This window comes from Biomphalaria glabrata, chromosome 9, assembly GCF_947242115.1.
Source record: "Biomphalaria glabrata chromosome 9, xgBioGlab47.1, whole genome shotgun sequence".
Classification (NCBI taxonomy): domain Eukaryota; kingdom Metazoa; phylum Mollusca; class Gastropoda; family Planorbidae; genus Biomphalaria; species Biomphalaria glabrata.
The window spans coordinates 16,975,587-16,996,930 of NC_074719.1; the positions used below are offsets into that span (position 1 = coordinate 16,975,587).

At 33.8% G+C, this 21,344-nt stretch overlaps 1 protein-coding gene across 1 annotated transcript; it reads left to right on the forward strand.

Moving 5' to 3' along the window:
- Positions 1 to 15,855: 15,855 nt before the first annotated feature.
- Positions 15,856 to 19,663, forward strand: LOC129928028 (uncharacterized). The gene is made up of 4 exons (XM_056039918.1): positions 15,856 to 15,950; positions 17,453 to 17,514; positions 17,929 to 18,643; positions 19,219 to 19,663. Exons 1-4 carry the CDS (start codon positions 15,947 to 15,949, stop codon positions 19,305 to 19,307), a joined length of 870 nt encoding a protein of 289 aa, XP_055895893.1. The 5' UTR covers positions 15,856 to 15,946; the 3' UTR covers positions 19,308 to 19,663.
- The last annotated feature ends 1,681 nt before the right edge of the window (positions 19,664 to 21,344 follow it).

The following is a 21,344-nucleotide window of genomic DNA, read 5'->3' on the forward strand; positions in this document are numbered from 1 at the left end:
AGCAACTCCGATAAGCACGTTCGCAGTACCACTGGCAGTACTAAATGGAACACGTCTTTTTGAAAGTCTGTTATTTTGTGTGAGGTGTGCATAGTTGTATTGAAAGTAAACACAGAAACAAACATAGTTGTATTGAAAGTAAACACAGAAACGAGCATAGTTGTATTGAAAGTAAACACAGAACAAACATAGTTGTATTGAAAAAAAACACAGAAACAAACATAGTTGTATTGAAATCAAACACAGAACAAACATAGTTGTATTGAAAGTAAACACAGAAACAAACATAGTTGTATTGAAAGTAAACACAGAAACAAACATAGTTGTATTGAAAGTAAACACAGAAACAAACATAGTTGTATTGAAAGTAAACACAGAAACAAACATAGTTGTATTGAAAGTAAACACAGAAACAAACATAAATGTATTGAAAGTAAACACAGAAACAAACATAGTTGTATTGAAAGTAAACACAGAACAAACATAGTTGTATTGAAAGAAAACACAGAACAAACATAGTTGTATTGAAAGTAAACACAGAACAAACATAGTTGTATTAAAAATAAACACAGAACCAAACATAGTTGTATTGAAAGTAAACACAGAAACAAACATAGTTGTATTGAAAGTAAACACAGAAACAAACATAGTTGTATTGAAAGTAAACACAGAAAAAAACATAGTTGTATTGAAAGTAAACACAGAAACAAACATAGTTGTATTGAAAGTAAACACAGAAACAAACATAGTTGTATTGAAAGTAAACACAGAAACAAACATAGTTGTATTGAAAGTAAACACAGAACAAACATAGTTGTATTGAAAGTAAACACAGAAACAAACATAGTTGTATTGAAAGTAAACACAGAAACAAACATAGTTGTATTGAAAGTAAACACAGAAACAAACATAGTTGTATTGAAAGTAAACACAGAACAAACATAGTTGTATTGAAAGTAAACACAGAAACAAACATAGTTGTATTGAAAGTAAACACAGAAACAAACATAGTTGTATTGAAAGTAAACACAGAACAAACATAGTTGTATTGAAAGTAAACACAGAAACAAACATAGTTGTATTGAAAGTAAACACAGAAACAAACATAGTTGTATTGAAAGTAAACACAGAAACAAACATAGTTGTATTGAAAGTAAACACAGAACAAACATAGTTGTATTGAAAGTAAACACAGAAACAAACATAGTTGTATTGAAAGTAAACACAGAAACAAACATAGTTGTATTGAAAGTAAACACAGAAACAAACATAGTTGTATTGTAAGTAAACACAGAAACAAACATAGTTGTATTGAAAGTAAACACAGAAACAAACATAGTTGTATTGAAAGTAAACACAGAAACAAACATAGTTGTATTGTAAGTAAACACAGAAACAAACATAGTTGTATTGAAAGTAAACACAGAAACAAACATAGTTGTATTGAAAGTAAACACAGAAACAAACATAGTTGTATTGAAAGTAAACACAGAAACAAACATAGTTGTATTGAAAGTAAACACAGAAACAAACATAGTTGTATTGAAAGAAAACACAGAAACAAACATAGTTGTATTGAAAGTAAACACAGAACAAACATAGTTGTATTGAAAGTAAACACAGAACAAACATAGTTGTATTGAAAGAAAACACAGAAACAAACATAGTTGTATTGAAAGTAAACACAGAAACAAACATAGTTGTATTGAAAGTAAACACAGAAACAAACATAGTTGTATTGAAAGTAAACACAGAAACAAACATAGTTATATTGAAAGTAAACACAGAAACAAACATAGTTGTATTGAAAGTAAACACAGAACAAACATAGTTGTATTGAAAGTAAACACAGAACAAACATAGTTGTATTGAAAGTAAACAAAGAAACAAACATAGTTGTATTGAAAGTAAACACAGAAACAAACATAGTTGTATTGAAAGTAAACACAGAAACAAACATAGTTGTATTGAAAGTAAACACAGAAACAAACATAGTTGTATTGAAAGTAAACACAGAAACAAACATAGTTTTAATAAAGTAAACACAGAAACAAACATAGTTGTATTGAAAGTAAACACAGAAACAAACATAGTTGTATTGAAAGTAAACACAGAACAAACATAGTTGTATTGAAAGTAAACACAGAAACAAACATAGTTGTATTGAAAGTAAACACAGAAACAAACATAGTTGTATTGAAAGTAAACACAGAAACAAACATAGTTGTATTGAAAGTAAACACAGAACAAACATAGTTGTATTGAAAGTAAACACAGAACAAACATAGTTGTATTGAAAGTAAACACAGAAACAAACATAGTTGTATTGAAAGTAAACACAGAAACAAACATAGTTGTATTGAAAGTAAACACAGAAACAAACATAGTTGTATTGAAAGTAAACACAGAAACAAACATAGTTGTATTGAAAGTAAACACAGAAACAAACATAGTTGTATTGAAAGTAAACACAGAAACAAACATAGTTGTATTGAAAGTAAACACAGAAACAAACATAGTTGTATTGAAAGTAAACACAGAAACAAACATAGTTGTATTGAAAGTAAACACAGAAACAAACATAGTTGTATTGAAAGTAAACACAGAAACAAACATAGTTTTAATAAAGTAAACACAGAAACAAACATAGTTGTATTGAAAGTAAACACAGAAACAAACATAGTTGTATTGAAAGTAAACACAGAACAAACATAGTTGTATTGAAAGTAAACACAGAAACAAACATAGTTGTATTGAAAGTAAACACAGAAACAAACATAGTTGTATTGAAAGTAAACACAGAAACAAACATAGTTGTATTGAAAGTAAACACAGAACAAACATAGTTGTATTGAAAGTAAACACAGAAACAAACATAGTTGTATTGAAAGTAAACACAGAAACAAACATAGTTGTATTGAAAGTAAACACAGAACAAACATAGTTGTATTGAAAGTAAACACAGAAACAAACATAGTTGTATTGAAAGTAAACACAGAAGCAAACATAGTTGTATTGAAAGTAAACACAGAACAAACATAATTGTTTTGAAAGTAAACACAGAAACAAACATAGTTGTATTGAAAGTAAACACAGAAACAAACATAGTTGTATTGAAAGTAAACACAGAAACAAACATAGTTGTATTGAAAGTAAACAAAGAAACAAACATGGTTGTATTGAAAGTAAACACAGAAACAAACATAGTTGTATTGAAAGTAAACACAGAAACAAACATAGTTGTATTGAAAGTAAACACAGAAACAAACATAGTTGTATTGAAAGTAAACACAGAAACAAACATAGTTGTATTGAAAGTAAACACAGAACAAACATAGTTGTATTGAAAGTAAACACAGAAACAAACATAGTTGTATTGAAAGTAAACACAGAAACAAATATAGTTGTATTGAAAGTAAACACAGAACAAACATAGTTGTATTGAAAGTAAACACAGAACAAACATAGTTGTATTGAAAGTAAACACAGAAACAAACATAGTTGTATTGAAAGTAAACACAGAAACAAACATAGTTGTATTGAAAGTAAACACAGAAACAAACATAGTTGTATTGAAAGTAAACACAGAAACAAACATAGTTGTATTGAAAGTAAACACAGAAACAAACATAGTTGTATTGAAAGTAAACACAGAAACAAACATAGTTGTATTGAAAGTGAACACATAAATAAGAAAAAAGGAAAAAAAAATAGTAAAGAAGAAAACAAAGCTTATATTAATCGTAGTTGTATGAATAAGTAATTAAATAAATTTCTTCTTAATCTAGACTATTAATAATAAATCTGTGCGATTAGAAATATTTGTACTATTTGTTTTTGTTTAGTGCAATTTCAAGCCTTCAGCTTTCTCAATACATTATGATCCTATCTCTTGTCTGGACCAGTTTGTTAAAGTGGTGGGTTGGGGGGGGGGGGCTGGAGAAGGTGGGCATCGAATGCGCCGATCTAGGTGAATGTTACCGTAATCGCGTTTTAAATTCAAATATAAGAAGGAAAAAAAGAATTATGTTGATTACTCATACATCAAATTAAACCTTTCAGACTTTCGTACATCTATACAATTTATTATTATTCAACATAAAAACAAAAAGTAGGCCTACTATTTAAAAAAAACAACAACATTTACTGTATTTTTAGGCTATGGAAGAAAAGCGTACCATGCTAAAATGGCCACCTCGTCTACCACCAATGCGAAAGTTTCCTTTAACCTTCGATATTTGTAGACGGGAGTGTCTATCCAAAGTAGGGCTCTATAGTCACGTGAAAAAGTGTACGAGATAAGTCGGTCTACGACTGAAGGAGGCCAACAGTCCGATAAAATCCAAGGGACATCACTTAAGAAAACATTGTATTTTTTTAAAAAGAAAAATAACCTTATCTACCTTTATAAACTACATTGCTTCAATTTCTAATGCATGTGACACTTTAAAGTTAAGCAGCCAGTCTAAGATTCATACCCGTCCCGTCGTTCTGCGGGAGGTTTACACTAGGAAGTAGGTTATCTTCAACACTGAAGGAACATCCGAAACATGTCAAGCATTGTACAATCAACCATACGTTTTATTGTCTATTATAAATTATGTATTTAACAAAATACAAAGACATATTATATAACAGTCAACCACATCGCTGGTGGCTCAAATCAGTGACAAAAAAAAAAGATTTCTAGAAGTTGTTAGAAACATTTGAGATTGAACAAAAGTCAGAAAAGAACAAAAAGAAAAATATGTGTATTTAGATCTCACTCCTCTCCTCCTTTTCTTTTCTCCTCTCCTTCAATCTCCTCTCCTCTTCTCTCTTCTTCTCTCTAGTGAAGGGAACTAATTTAAATTTTAAAAGTCAAACTAGAACTAAGTTTCAACTAAAATAAAGTAGTTAAACTAAAAGTTCATCATGAATTTCAAAATTAATAAAATTATACAAACTTTTTAAAACTTTTTTTTTGGGGGGGGGGGGGGAGGGGTTTAATCTAGACCTAGTTAATCATCAAACTGTATGCCTACGATTGGATCGAATTCTTTTAACATTTCTTACATAAACTTTAAAATATTGCACAGTAATATTTGAAGAAAAAAATATGTCCAAATAAATATGTGTGCTTGTATTTTCGCCTGGAATTAAAACCTCTAGAAAAGAATGGTACTCTTTTTTATTATTATATGCTTATTAACTTATTCTATAACGGAAAATCTTACTTATCAGTAAAGTTTAAATCTCATTAAATAAAACAACATTGTGTATTCACATTTAGATGTGGTAACCAAAAAAATAGAGATGAAACTGTTAGAGTTGAATGAAACATTTGACCTGTGTAACCTTTTCAGTATAAATACATGCCATTGTGTTCTTTTCTTGTATGACCACTCAACAACGAACACTCGACATAGCTGTTAAACAGGCAAGGAAAACAAACGTGTGGCGGTCTTGTCATTATGGACTGCACACTACAGTACACCTGGCCTTTACATGTGTACGTCTATCTGACCAGGTTGTAAAAATCAGTCGGGCATGCCAGTGTGTTCTTCTCTGACCACTCAACATTGAGCAAATACTATTGCATAGCACGCAATGAAAAAAAAAAAGGCAGCTATCTTCTTCTACACAGTATGGTGACACTAAGCCTACATATGTTAAAATCAGTCGGACACAGTTTATTTACTTTTTCGGCAGGAATGGTGTGGATTAAGATGTTTTGTTTTTTCTAGAGTTGGTTATCCCAATGCTTTTAGATCTATATAGGCCGAACTGTAGACCTAAATCTCAATATTGTCTAAAGACTATAATCTATTACACGCTTCTAAATGTTAAGCTATAAAAAGGGTGCACTTGATCTAAGTTACTGCAGTTAATAAATTATTGTTTGCCGCAAACGAATTGATTAAAAGCACTAAATATTAACTCTCCTTTCATAGTCCTACTATAAACAAAAATGAAACTCCGTCACCAGACAGAAACAAATTAGGAACAACCCAATTTCATAATGTTGCCTAGAAGCTTTGGGCAACAAATGTTGAACATTTCATAATATTGCTCCTTTCAAGTACAGATAGCGATTCCCACACAAATTCTACCCGCATCTTACTTTACCCTCTTCAAATGCAGACTGACAAAATAGTTGTTAACTGCGTCATTTTTTTTTTTTTGATTGTCAACGTTGTTGATATCAAATGACCAGAAAACAGGGATGTGCCCGCGCGTTGCAACAGCTACCACATGTTGAAAATGTATACAAATTTTAATTGAACTTTTTAGTTTGTAACTAAAAAAAAATAATTAAACTGCGATTTTAACTAAAAAAAAAATTTTCTGGATAAAATTTTAATTTTTTTTTAGTTAACCTAAAAGTTTCTAACTTTTTAGTTAACTTTTGCCCATCAATACTTCTCTCCTCTTCTCTCTTCTCCTCTCCTCCAATCTCCTCTCATGCCCTTTCTTCTCATATAATCTCATCTCCATTCATCTCATCTTTTTTATCACCTTTCCTCTTCTCTCATTGTAGTGGACGGTCATGCCTCACTTATATTTAGATTTTCTTTTTACTAATTTAAAAGAGTATGAAACTATGGGAAGACGTCATTTGAATGTTTAAAGGACCCCATCCTTTTTTTAAATCATCAAATGACTCCTAGATATCTTTAACTACTGCTTCTCACGCTTAATTTTAAATTACAGAAAATAATGAATTTTTTTTTTTTTTTTGACAAAGTAAGGGCCTTCAATCCAAAAATAAAATGACATGTATACGGTTTCACCAGTAATCTTTATTGGTGAACTAATGTGAAAAGGAAAAACTTTGAGGAATGTTATTTTATATACTTGTTTTACATCCTTTGATTACTGACATGTTTTAGCAAATACATTTTAAGGTTAATTTTTAACGTTTATTTTGTCTATTTACTTAGGCCTCCAATTACAAGATGTCTTCCTTTTTTTTTTGTCCTCCTCTGGGCGTGCAGACTTTGTGTTACCTACTCCTTAACTCTTTCTCTCCTAAGTGACGATACCAACGTTGATCCCACCAGAATGTGGTAAATAATTACGGAGAGAAAGAGTTAAGTTATGTCGATAAAGTCTATTTACTATTTTTAATCGTGCACATTACGCACACATTGGCAAGTAGTACAGATGTTTCTTCTCTTCTACTACCCACAGCCTATTGTTTGACATGGTGGGCAAGCCGTGATGATTAACACGTAGACCAGCAATATTGTGAAATCTCAGACTGACTTCAAAGGCATAAAAGCGTTGAATCTTATCAGTCACTAAGGAGTCGCTTCTGAAATGTCAAGACACACCACATTGAAATAAAAACAAGGCCGTAGGGTATAGACACTGACGAACACAAGAGCACTAACTCCACCATGCTTTTGTTTTAGGGTCCTAGTTTATATAGATCTAGATCAGTGGCGTCACTAAAGGGGTGCGGGGGTGAGGGCCACACCGGGTGACAGCCGATAGGGGGTGACACCCGAGTGGAAAAAATGTTCCCCCTCCCTCCCCCCCCCCCCCCAAAAAAAAACAACCTTTAAAATGTGACAGGAGGTAGAGCACATGGTTGAATCAACTTTTTCTTAATGGGGAAAACATCAATAGCAAGATTTTCTTGTTTTAATAGATAGTGGACATGACCACAATGAGAAACTCGCGAGAAGACTGAAGAACATTTATCAGGCTTTCAAATTTGGAACATTTTGGTAGCCTGACTTAAGCTTCAAAAAATTGACAGGGAAGTCATTGCTATGATTGACGTATAGATGAGAAAACAGAGGAACAGCTTGCACTTGTAGATTGCTTGATATCGCATTGATTCTAGCAAAACAAAAGTTGGTATTTGGTAGTGAATTGAAGAAAGCTTTTGATTGAATAACGGAATTTTTTTCTTGGGATTGTGAAAATGTTATCTAAATATGAGCCAGTCCTGATATAAAAACTTGATTGCAAGGGAGCAATGAAAAACGAAAGTTACGTTTCAACCTTGAACCAAATTAAAAAGAGTTTAAAAATGTTTGAGCAACTTAAGGGATATACTTATCAGAGACATAAATGCTGCAAGTTACTCTGGTATCTTGTATTACATCACACCTAGCATAGATCTCTGAAGTTGTAAGATATAATAACAGTAGCAATGGTCATGTTTAAATACCTGAAATGTTGTAGGATATTCCTCTTGAAGTTGACCAAAAGCTGATGGTATTAGTTCTGATAATTTAAAACGCCTGCAAAGAGACTGATATGATGACCTATGGACATGCAGCTACAATGTCAAGGATTCACGAAGGAGTGCAGGCAGTATTAATGAAGAAACTTGAATGGATGTGTACACCGTTTACTTAAGCTATGTGGTCAATATTCTTAATCAGAAAATGCTTCTAAAATACATTTTTTCGTTTTTCTTGAAAAATGTTTTCTTTATTTGCCGCTTTAACCATTCGATGGGATATTTACCAATAAATGTAATTGAAGGGCAGATAACTGGGGTTAACGTGTATTGTGAAAATCCGCAATGATAAAGATTGCTTAGGCTGAGATTTTGTCCAAATAAGTTGTTTTGTTTAATATAGATATAGTTTGTTTACAAGCTTAGTCCCCAACCCATACCCATCTTCTGACCTTGAAATAACTTATTAACTTTTTTTTTTTTTTTTTTTTTTTTTTTTTACAAAACTCACTCTGTCTGGTAGGTCTGATTTACAAAACTCACTCTGTCTGGTAGGTCTGATTACAAAACTCACTCTGTCTGGTAGGTCTGATTACAAAACTCACTCTGTCTGGTAGGTCTGATTTACAAAACTCACTCTGTCTGGTAGGTCTGATTACAAAACTCACTCTGTCTGGTAGGTCTGATTTACAAAACTCTCTCTCTCTGGTAGGTCCGATTTACAAAACTCACTCTGTCTGGTAGGTCTGATTTACAAAACTCACTCTCTCTGGTAGGTCCGATTTACAAAACTCACTCTCTCTGGTAGGTCTGATTTACAAAACTCACTCTCTCTGGTAGGTCCGATTTACAAAACTCACTCTGTCTGGTAGGTCTGATTTACAAAACTCACTCTGTCTGGTAGGTCTGATTACAAAACTCACTCTGTCTGGTAGGTCTGATTACAAAACTCACTCTGTCTGGTAGGTCTGATTTACAAAACTCACTCTGTCTGGTAGGTCTGATTTACAAAACTCACTCTGTCTGGTAGGTCTGATTACAAAACTCACTCTGTCTGGTATGTCCGATTTACAAAACTCACTCTGTCTGGTAGGTCCGATTTACAAAACTCACATTGTCTGGTAGGTCTGATTACAAAACTCACTCTGTCTGGTAGGTCTGATTTACAAAACTCACTCTGTCTGGTAGGTCTGATTACAAAACTCACTCTGTCTGGTAGGTCTGATTTACAAAACTCACTCTGTCTGGTAGGTCCGATTTACAAAACTCACTCTGTCTGGTAGGTCCGATTTACAAAACTTACTCTGTCTGGTAGGTCTGATTTACAAAACTCACTCTCTCTGGTAGGTCCGATTTACAAAACTCACTCTGTCTGGTAGGTCTGATTTACAAAACTCACTCTGTCTGGTAGGTCTGATTACAAAACTCACTCTGTCTGGTAGGTCTGATTACAAAACTCACTCTGTCTGGTAGGTCCGATTTACAAAACTCACTCTGTCTGGTAGGTCTGATTACAAAACTCACTTTGTCTGGTAGGTCTGATTTACAAAACTCACTCTGTCTGGTAGGTCTGATTACAAAACTCACTCTGTCTGGTAGGTCTGATTTACAAAAATCACTCTGTCTGGTAGGTCTGATTACAAAACTCACTTTGTCTGGTAGGTCTGATTTACAAAACTCACTCTGTCTGGTAGGTCTGATTACAAAACTCACTCTGTCTGGTAGGTCTGATTTACAAAACTCACTCTCTCTCTGGTAGGTCCGATTTACAAAACTCACTCTGTCTGGTAGGTCTGATTTACAAAACTCACTCTGTCTGGTAGGTCTGATTACAAAACTCACTCTGTCTGGTAGGTCTGATTTACAAAACTCACTCTGTCTGGTAGGTCTGATTACAAAACTCACTCTGTCTGGTATGTCCGATTTACAAAACTCACTCTGTCTGGTAGGTCCGATTTACAAAACTCACATTGTCTGGTAGGTCTGATTACAAAACTCACTCTGTCTGGTAGGTCTGATTTACAAAACTCACTCTGTCTGGTAGGTCTGATTACAAAACTCACTCTGTCTGGTAGGTCTGATTTACAAAACTCACTCTGTCTGGTAGGTCCGATTTACAAAACTCACTCTGTCTGGTAGGTCCGATTTACAAAACTTACTCTGTCTGGTAGGTCTGATTTACAAAACTCACTCTGTCTGGTAGGTCTGATTTATAAAACTCACTCTGTCTGGTAGGTCTGATTACAAAACTCACTCTGTCTGGTAGGTCTGATTTACAAAACTCACTCTGTCTGGTAGGTCTGATTTACAAAACTCACTCTGTCTGGTAGGTCTGATTTACAAAACTCACTCTGTCTGGTAGGTCTGATTTACAAAACTCACTCTGTCTGGTAGGTCTGAAACAAATTCCGTACAAGCTGTTTCTCCCACTTTCCATTTAACAGTTTCATTTGAAACTTTGTACAAATTATTCATTGACGAAGACCATTCACGAATATTAATTATAAAAAATCAACCAATAAGTGAATTAATTATTGGTAATTAATTAATTTTTGTTTTATATAGAAAAATTATTCTTTTTTAAAAAAAGTATTTTTATATTTCGCTTGTTTAAAGTTTCCTTTTGAAACGAATGACCATCGCGACTGCCCTAAATTGTTGGACTGCGGCCCATCACCTAGCCTTGCAGTATCGTCAAAGGTTTCTTTACGTCATAACTACAATGGCAGCCGTCTTCTTAATCCGCTCATTAGGTTAACATACTCGGAAGGGATAAGGCTATAATAAAAACAATAATAAAAAAAATAATAATATTTAATATCCTAGAAAAATTTGTTTTACAATTGTGCATTACAAAAAAAAAAAAAACATGATTAGAGTAAACATTTGTACAATAGCGCACAACAGATCCGTTTATGCCCAGTTACTCTTGCATGCGAAATCTACAACGGTAAGTTACAAATTATTAAGCGATTTAATGGCCTAAGGAACAAACGAGTTTTGCGTCTATTTGTTGTTGTGGTCGGTGTCTTATATCTTCTTTGTGATGGTCAAATGTTCAAGTCATATAAAAGAGGGAGATTTGTTTATGTTTAAACTCTTTATAGCTTTCTTAGCAAATGTTTTTTCTCAAAAAGGTGTCTAAGTACAGTCCAAGTTGCGGTTTGTTTGTTGCCTATGATTCTACTAACAGCATTTACAACTTTATTTTTTTTTTAATGTTCGGATTGTCAGGCAGTGATGTTGAAACTTAAAATGCTGCAATTGTGAGCATGGTAAAACATTGACAAGGTTTATTCGCTGACATTAAAGGATGACATTTTTCTTAGTAACCTAAATCTTTGTTGCTCTTTTTTTGTTGATGTAATCTGTATTTTCACTAACATTTAATGTATTGTCTAACACAGTTCCGAGGTACTTAAAGTTTTGAACTATTTCTATGCTCTGCCCAGCCACTTAAACAATATCATTTCCATTATAATATAATAATTATTATAATATAATATATAATACATACTATCAGTATATAGATCAAGCGGTTCTCGGTCATTTCATCCTCGGTCAATTCATCCACTGGTCATTTCATCCCAGGTCATTTCATCCACTGGTCATTTCATCCTCGGTCAATTCATCCTCGGTCAATTCATCCTCGGTCATTTCATCCTCAGTCAATTCATCCAATGGTCATTTCATCCCCCGTCATTTCATCCACTGGTCATTTCATCCCCTGTTCTTTTCCTCATCTGATCATTTTATCTAACAAAGAGTCATTGAAAAATCATGAAAAATGCAATATTTAATAAATTCATTTTTATTTATATGTCCAAAAGTGTGACACATTGGATAGGAATACAATTAAATGCCACTAAACACTATACAAATTTAACATGTATAAAGGTCAAGTAAAAAAAGATAGTCTATTATTGTAAGTACTGTAGATGATCCATCGATTCATATTGCTGAACAATGTTTGTAAATTTTTGACTATAACACAATGTACAACTTTAATGTTTAAAAAAACTAAAAGCAAAACCTATATCGATGACATGAGGATGGGTGAAATCAGCCTTTATTAGAAAAAAAAACAACAACAACAATCTTATTTCAAGACTAAAAATGACGAGCCCATTTTCAAGAAAAAACGATTGAAAAAATCCTCGTTCACTTCATGCTTTGGTCATTTCATCCTTTGTTCATTTCATCCCCGCCACAGCTTGGCCTTTGATAAGTTATCAACGGTATGGTTACAATTATTCTAATCGTTCTCATCTTTCAAAAAATCTCCACTACTTCCACCACACCTTGGCCTTTCATCATTTTCATCATTTATAACATGTCAAAAATATATAAAATAGCATTTAAAATAATCATATTTATATATTAGATAAAATGAGGGCTTAAAATCAAAACCTTAAAAGCACAACTAAACAGTGAATAAGAAAAAATATATTTAATTGGGGATGAAATGACCGGGGATGAAGTGACCGGTCTCCAGATCAAGCACGCAGTTTTTCTTATAGTTCTAAATAGTGACCATTTTAGTAAAACGTTTGCCACACAATTCTTAGTACACAATGTTATTTGAAAAATAATAACATACCAATGTTAAACTTCAATATTTTATTGAAATGTGTTGAAATAAATGTCATGATGGTGAGTATGTGAAGAACTTTAAGAGATTAAAGACAAATGAAGTTATTGACATGAAAGTTACAGTTACGCTTGTGCGTGTGGGAGGAGGGGGGATATGGCAAAATAATAAAAGGGACAAAGACTTTTAAAGAAAAGAAAAGAAACAAGTAGCCCAGCTGGATAACTTCGACCCTAACAAACAACTTATGATGCTTTGTAGACGATGAAATTAATAAAGAAAAAGTAAAAATACAAACAAACCAAGAAACAAAATAAATAAATAAAAAAATTACGTTTGTTTTCTTTCCCTTGCGTAAGCACAAGTTGAAGATTGAAAGTACACACTGGCGGATCCAGGGGGGGGGGCGGTAGGGGCGATCGCCCCCCCCACTCGGCCGACCCCCCCCCCCCCCCCGAAGGGGGGGCGGACGAACTTTAGTATAGGATTCACACAATTTGTATACGAATTTATTACTTATGTTAAAAATATAGACTAATTATTTATATTTCAACCTATTTTTAGATTATTTCGCCCCCCCCCTCTAGTATGTTGGCCGATTTGGTGGGGTCGGGAGAGGGCGATGGTATCAATCCCGCCCCCCCCCCTACACTTTCGAGTGGGGGGGGGCGGTCCAATTTATTCGTAGAAATCACAGCCTGCTAACAAAATCAATTAAATATCTATATCCTTATAACTTGTTATTGATATTTTAACCGATCTTTATATTATGTCGTTCCCTGTTTGCCGATTGGTGGGGGAGGGGGGGGACGAATACCTCTTCTGCCCTTCCCACCTAAACCCTTTGAGTGGGGGGGGGGCGGTCCGTTTTTATGGAGAAATCATAGTTTGTGAACAAAATTAGTTGAATTAATATATACATTTTATATTATGTCGCTCCCTTTCTGGTCTTTTGGCCGATTCGGTGGGGTGAGGGGGGGGGGGGGCGATTGCATGTACTGCCCTCCCCACTCTAGCCCTCTGAGTGCTGGGGGGGGGGCGGTCCTATTTTTGTGGAGAATCATAGTTTGTGAATAAAATTAGTTGAATATCTATATAATATAAACTACGTATTGATATGTGACCCATTGTAAATATGTCGTACCACACTCTAATCTCAAATTGTATCATTAGTAAATTTAAATGAAAAAGGGTTGTACCAGGTGGGAGGGGCGATACATGCAATCGCATTTCCCCCATCGGACATATCAATACTTTTTCTTTTTGTATTATAGTTTAGAAATTACAAAATTAAAAAACTCTGTCACTAATATAATTTATATATACTATAAATTAAATTTTTATATCGAGTCGCCCCATACCTATTCTTTAATGCCAAATGCAATCTTTAGCAGAAATTAGTAAAGGAGCGAGGATTAATCGTTTTCACTCTACCGCCATTCCCATTTCCAGACAGAGTTTTTGTAATTTCACATGAAGTTATCATAAGTAAGACTTTGCATTGGAAAAGTTAGAATTCAAACAAAATTTTTCAGTATAAGAGTCATGATTGAGATGAGTTCTAAACTCAAATAACATTTTCCTAGTCGCCTTTTCCCAACCTTTACTCAATCTGATATTTTTCTAGCTAAATAAATTTGGGACTATTACTCACAATTTATACTAGAGCTTTCTTGAATACTATTTATCGAATAAGTTTTTTTTTCGGCGGCGATCCTAAAAGCAAAAATCTAAATACGTGGGGTATCCTATCTTTTCAAGGAACAAATCGGTTTTATTTGCAATGTATTATGGGCCTATAAATTCAAATTAGAATATTTTTCAAGTACAACATTATTCGAAAGGTCATTTTTAATAGTATGAATAATGAGCTTCAGGTCAAGAGAATGCGTTTCTGCAGTGAAGAATGCAAGAAAACACTTTTGGCGTCGGGGCTTCGCCCCGAACTCCATTTATGAGTAATGAGTTGTAGATGTCAGGAGAATGCGTTTCTGCAGAGAAGAATGCAAGAAAACGCTTTTGGCGTCGGGGCTTCGCCCCGAACTCCATTGATGAATAATAAGCTGTACTTATCAGGAGAATTCGTTTCTGCAGTCAAAAAAGCAATAAAACGCTTTTGGCGTCGGGGCTTCGCCCCGAACTACATTGTGAAGAATGAGCTGTACTTGTCAGGAGAATGCGTATCTGCAGTCAAAAAAGTAAGAAAACGCTTATTGCGTCGGGGCTTCGCCCCGAACTCCATTGATGAATAATGAGCTGTACTTGTCAGGAGAATGCGTTTCTGCAGTCAAAAAAAGCAAGAAAACGCTTTTGGCGTCGGGGCTTCGCCCCGAACTTTACCAGAGAACCTTATAGCGCTGCCCCAGTTGTTTTGTTTTTCGCCGAAGGTTGAGAAATGCTGCTTTTTTTATTCTCATATTTATATATATATATATATATATATATATATATATATATATATATATATATATATATATATATATATATATGTGTGTGTGTGTGTTTGTGCGTGCGTGTGTGTGTGTGTGCGTGCGCGCGCGCGCTGTATGCACGTTTATGCGTAGGGTTAGGGTTTACTGGGCGTTAGGGTTAGGGTTTGGAAAAAAATCGCCCCCCCCACTCCAAAGTTCTGGATCCGCTAGTGAAAGTACATGAAGTAGTTTTGGGGCTTCAGCATCTGGGAGGTGGAGGGACGAAGGAGGTACAGCCATGATTTCTTTGTCCATTGAAATGCCACGCTCTGAAATCACTATCATATCACGATGACCATATTCGACTAAACCCAGTTTGTTTTTCTTATGGATGCGGTCCGTAACTTGGCTGTTTGCCATCATCAAAGGCATTCAGCGTGTCAAACTGACAATAGCTTTTAATCCGCAAAGTTGGTGACTCGCCACTCGGACAAGTAAAAAAAACAACATTCACTACATTACAATAAAAACAATGACGTAATCAAGAAAAAGTTGGCTGCCTACTGGTCAAGTGCCTGTCAATCACTGGACATGTTTAGTTTCTATACATCGTTTAAGACCTATATAAACTTCTGTCCTGCGCTTAAATATCTTGTCAACTGCGATTTTAAGCTCTGACAAAATTCTACTCCTTCAGATTGAAATTTTGTGTTAGCGCATTTCTTGGTTATTGAACAACTTTGTGATTTTTTTTCTAAGAAGAAAATGGGTAAGCTTGTAATTTTTTTTCTTAAATTAAGAGACTGTTTTGCCAGAGCTTATCTTTTTAACTATTTCAAATACTTTCAAACAAAAAAAGGGTACATTTAGTGAGTACGAATTTTAAAAAAGATTAAGCTTTGATGTTTAATTAAAGCATTATTTACTAGGAATGGAGTCTTTCTTTTTGAATTCATCAATTTTAAAAGAGAGGTCATGTCTTAATTTTAAAGATGTTTTGCTTTGCTAGGCGTTCTATTTATGTAACTCCTTTAACATTGAAAAATATATTTTGATGCTAACGCATTTAAGGCATTGTAATTAATTTTAAACTTCTGAAAAAAAAAACACTTTTTATTATTCTCCAACAAACAAAACAGAAGCGATCTCATCACTTATAAAATGTAATTAAAATTTAAAAAATATATTGTGTCAATTTCTCACATACAGGTTCAAATCAAATTTCTGATTAAAATAAAACCAATTCCCTCATTAATCTCAATTATTTTCCCCTAATACCTATTTATTTATTTCAAAAGAAAGCTGGTTAAAACATTTTGCATTTTAGTACTTTGATTCTCCGAAGTTTTTATTTATACGATTAAACACAAACCACAATTCCTGAAGGTGTCTTTTCTTTTCTCTTGTTCTTTAAAGATGAAAGAAATATTTAGGATTTATGTAATTATTGAACTGTCGTTAAGAAAATTAAGCTTAAACAATGTATTTAAATTTGGCTTCAAATAGTTGTACTTATCTGGCTGCTATTGTTCGCACATGTCTGTTAAACGAATCCGCAGTCTATGATATATATGTTAATATGTAACCTCCAACATTTGACTTGCATGACGGGAATGTTTTGGTTGTTCTGGGGACTTTCTCGCTAATGTTAATCTCATTAATTTGTTCTTTATTCATACCTTGATCTTAACGTTATGTAAGCAATTGAATTCAATAATAAAGAAAAAACGAGATATGAAGAAATGTGTTAGCGATATAATGGAACTTTAAAAAAAAAATTGGGAAAATGAAAATAAAAAGGTTGTGATAGATTTTGAAATTAGACGACAAAAGAATTAATGTCTTCAAAAAGTTTATTCTGTAGATCTGTTTAACTTTTTATCTTAACATGCTAGCACTCTATAGCAGTGTTTCCCAAGCTTTTTCCTTAACGGAACACTTCGCAGATTCTAAGTATTTAGCGGAACACTTTGCTTATTTTTTTTTTAGAGATATTAATCCGAGTGGTGGTCTACTAGTTATTTTTTCCAGCACTTTGTGGAACACCTATTGAGACCTCGGAACACTAGGGTTCCGCGAAATACAATGGAGAAAAAACTAGCCTAATAGGATAGATGATTGTTATAGTGAAATAATGGGGCAATATTGAACACGTTGCAATGCAAGCATGTTAACTTGTGATAATAATATGTACAATACATTTTTCTTTGGTATAAAAAAAAATGTCTTATTTTCTGAAAAGGAACCAACGTTTTATGTTTTTTTCCCCAGAAAACTTCACTAATGAATACGAGGTATTTGATGAGACTGAAGACCACTTGTATGAAGTTGAAGTAAGTAATCTCCCTTTCTAAACTTTCTAATGAAAGTACGTAGCTTCTTCAGTGAAATGCAGTACTGTAGCGATTTTCTAAAGAATATTCTAATGAAATTTATCTATAAGTTTCTAAACATATAACAAGCAAGAAAAATTTTGTGAAGAACACAACACACACCTATACACAATGAATACAGTACATTTTGTCTGGCATAGTGAATCATAACAATTCACATTATACAGAACTGAATACTGATAGAAAAACAAAATTAAATTCAGTAAAAGCTAGACTCTATTACATTGCCTTATCTTGTCCTTTAGAAGTAATTATGAGAATACACCCATTAGATGGAGATTAGAGATTTATTGATTTAAAAATTCGGCCTTTATTATATTATTGTTACTAATATACACATTTTTGTTTTTTTAGATCCAGGACGACGAGAGGACTATATCAGACATATCTTTAGATGTGTCTTGTGTGAGCTATATCTCAGGAGGCGTCAGTTACCTTTCAGCTGACCAAGAAAGCAGTTATGGCAGCGTCGACTTAGAAGATGAAACACTTAACATATCCCTCAGTGCTGATGACAGCAATTGTGGCAGCAATATCAGCGTAATTTTCTTCTCCGGAACTGACTCGTCAGATGCCGATCTTGACTTGTCGGAGCTCAGGAGCTTTATATTCGCATCTGATACTGAGTTGCTAGATGTTGACCCAGACTTCTCAGAGCAAAGCTACATGTTGTCATCTGATACTGAGTTGCTAGATTTTGACCAAGATGCCTCAGAGCAAAGTTACATGTTCTCATCTGATACTGAGTTGCTAGATGTTGACCAAGACGCCTCAGAGCAAAGTTACATGTTGTCATCCGATTCTGAGTTGCTAGATGTTGACCAAGACTTCTTTGAGTTTAACTCAATGGAGCTAGTGAGCCTTCATATGGCAGCATCAGTAGATTCATCGCAAGAGGAAACATTCCTTGCTGACACATCTGATGAAGACTTTTTGACAGAAGAAATGCTGCCCGAAGAGTCTGAAGGTATGGAGCGCCATACAGAAGATAATGACACAAGCTTTTTAACGGAAGTAGAAGACCCATTTGAAATGTTTGACTTCTCTCCAGCTGTCTTAGTTGAAAGAGGTAAGCGTCTCTCTCTTTCTTTAGTGTCAGTTATTTTAGTTTGAAAACATAACATAGTTCCATACAATTCAAAGTGTTTTTAATAGCTGCTTTGGCGCTGTGGCTGAGCGCTAAAGAGCTTGTTTACCGGGTTCGAATCCTGATGAAGACTGTGATTTTTTATTTCGGACATGTAGGCTCTTCTAAATCCAACAAGCTCTAATGGGTATCTGACATAAGTCGGGGAAAAGTATAGGCGGTTGGTCGTTGTACTGGCCTCATGAGACCCTCGTTATTCGTGGGTCACAGAAGCAGATGAACTCTATAAATCATCTGCCCTATAGAACGCAAGGTCAGAAAAGGGGTACTTTTCTTCTTTCTTAACAGCTCCCTTTTACAGTCTAATCACTTGCTAATAGCTGCTAGCTAGTTTTTTTGTCCTATTGACACGTGTTTCTATTATTTATTTAAAAACAACAACTAACAACTCAACTAGTCTCAATCCTTTATTTAATTTATTTAAAATACACAATGTAAATACAGTCATGATGATGATGTTTTCACATTTTATCAATTTATTATTTTTTTCCCCACAGAATTTAGGCCAGAAATACTTCAACTAGACAGCCATCACACTGATTCCTATTTAAGAGATTGGCTTGATAACAACATGGCAGCCAATTAACAGGGAGAAATGAAAAGGTCTACAGTTGAAAGATTCCACTTCATTTGGGCCTTCAAATCTAGATAATAGTGCTTCTTATGTAAGGGAAGTCAAAGCGCCGCAACGCCTACACCAGAGCTTGTGTAGTCTGGCTCTACATGGTGTCACATTAGGACTGAGAGGCACAACAAGAGATCAGTCCCGGATCAAGTCCTAGTCAGTCATGACAATTTTCTAGTGTGTTAGTGTGAAGATCTGGTGTAAATTCCAGTATAGTTCAACAAAGATAGTTGAAAAATTGAACTGAAGACAACTTATAAGCTGTTTAGAGATTTATAGATAGACATTGCTAAGTTGAACCATTGTAAGGAAGACAATTTATCAGTATCATCAGGGGCTAAGTGAGATAAAGGTCTTGAGTTCTACATGCTTCCCCTGCATCACTATTTGGCACCAATTTATCGTGATATTCAGACAAGAAAAGCATCGCTAATCTGTACCATTGAATGCATGACAACTTATCGTTATCTGGGAGACTAATATGAAGACATTGCAAAGTTGTACCATTGAATGTAAGAAAGGCTACTAGAAGGGCATAGCAAAGCTGAACCACTGAATGGAAGACGTTTTTACGGTATCTTGTAGAAGCGGCCCATGCATCACTATTCGGCACAAGTGGGCGTTCATTGTAGTGAATGTGAATATATTAGTAAAGACATTGTCTATTAGAATTGTCTTGAGACTACAGTCTTGTAAACACGTTTTGAACTCACGGTGTTCAAGCAAAATATGTCTCCATGTTTTAATGACATACATGTATGATTAAAGATAAATAAATGCATTATTAAAACAAATAGGCTTATTTCAGAATAAATCATATTTAAAAAAGAATAGGCCCTGTTAGCTTGAGTTAACATTTTTAAAATATATATTTGTTCTTACATAAAAATTATAAAAGAAAAAGGATTTGATTTATGGACACTAACATTGATAAATCGAGCTTTTTTTTCCACGTTAAACTAAACAATGTAAATGACTCTCACTCAATCAATATAAATGTTGCCAACTATATATAAAAATTATAGTTAAAAAAAAATCAACACACAGAACTACAATCGGAATAGCTAAGAAAAGTTGATTCTTAGAGCTATAAAGTTTTTTTTTTAAATTCAACCTACTTTTGTCAACACTTCATTTATTCCGAAACAAAAGATACACCACAAAATCTACCTATTAAATCTTTATTTGTTTCTGCACTAGATCAAATCTCTATAAAGAACAAAAACAAATTATGTACACTTGCTATACCATAAAGAGCACTCCTCTTTCATCTCAATAATCGCTTCATTTTTCAATGAAAAAAATATACTATTATTTGATAATTAAATCTTATTATAAACAAATAAAATAACCTGAGTAGTTGAAAATACAAAAAAAAAAATATATATATATAAACAGATTCATTGCTTCCACACACAAAAGTTTCCATGGTACAATTTGAAAAATGTTCTTTTAGAAGTATAAAGACATAATTTAAATATATTTATACACATAAACAAACTTTTTGTTCCCATGAAAAAAAAACACACTGCTCTGCTAAATAACATAGGCCTATATAGAATGTCTACGCACATGGGCACATGTAAATAAAACTCAAATATCATCATTTAGGGTCTAATGTTGTTTTCGATTTGGTTTCGAATTTGTGAATATAATCAATAACAATAGCAGATATCTTAATATTGTAGGCTATAGTAAAGTACCCCTTGCCATCTTCAAGGCAGGCGATGTAAAATTAATTTTTTTCTATGACCTACGGTTAACAAGGGTGTCATGTTGCCAGCACAACGACCAACCACCTTTACCTTCCCTAACCAATGTCAGATACCCATTAGATCTGGGTGGACTAATGTCTAAAGTAATCAAATATTTAGGCTACACAAAATGTATTAAACATAAATGTCACTTTTGGCATAACGCGATGTCTACGTTAACAAAACGAAACCATTGGTAGCTGCTTAGGAAAAAAAATAAGCACGCTTGTAATAACATTAGTTC

Excerpts from the sequence above, each read along its gene's own strand:
- LOC129928028 (XM_056039918.1), top strand. Across the intron at positions 17,515-17,928 it reads ACCACTTGTATGAAGTTGAA|ATCCAGGACGACGAGAGGAC; the intron begins GTAAGTAATCTC and ends TTGTTTTTTTAG. Across the intron at positions 18,644-19,218 it reads AGCTGTCTTAGTTGAAAGAG|AATTTAGGCCAGAAATACTT; the intron begins GTAAGCGTCTCT and ends TTTTCCCCACAG.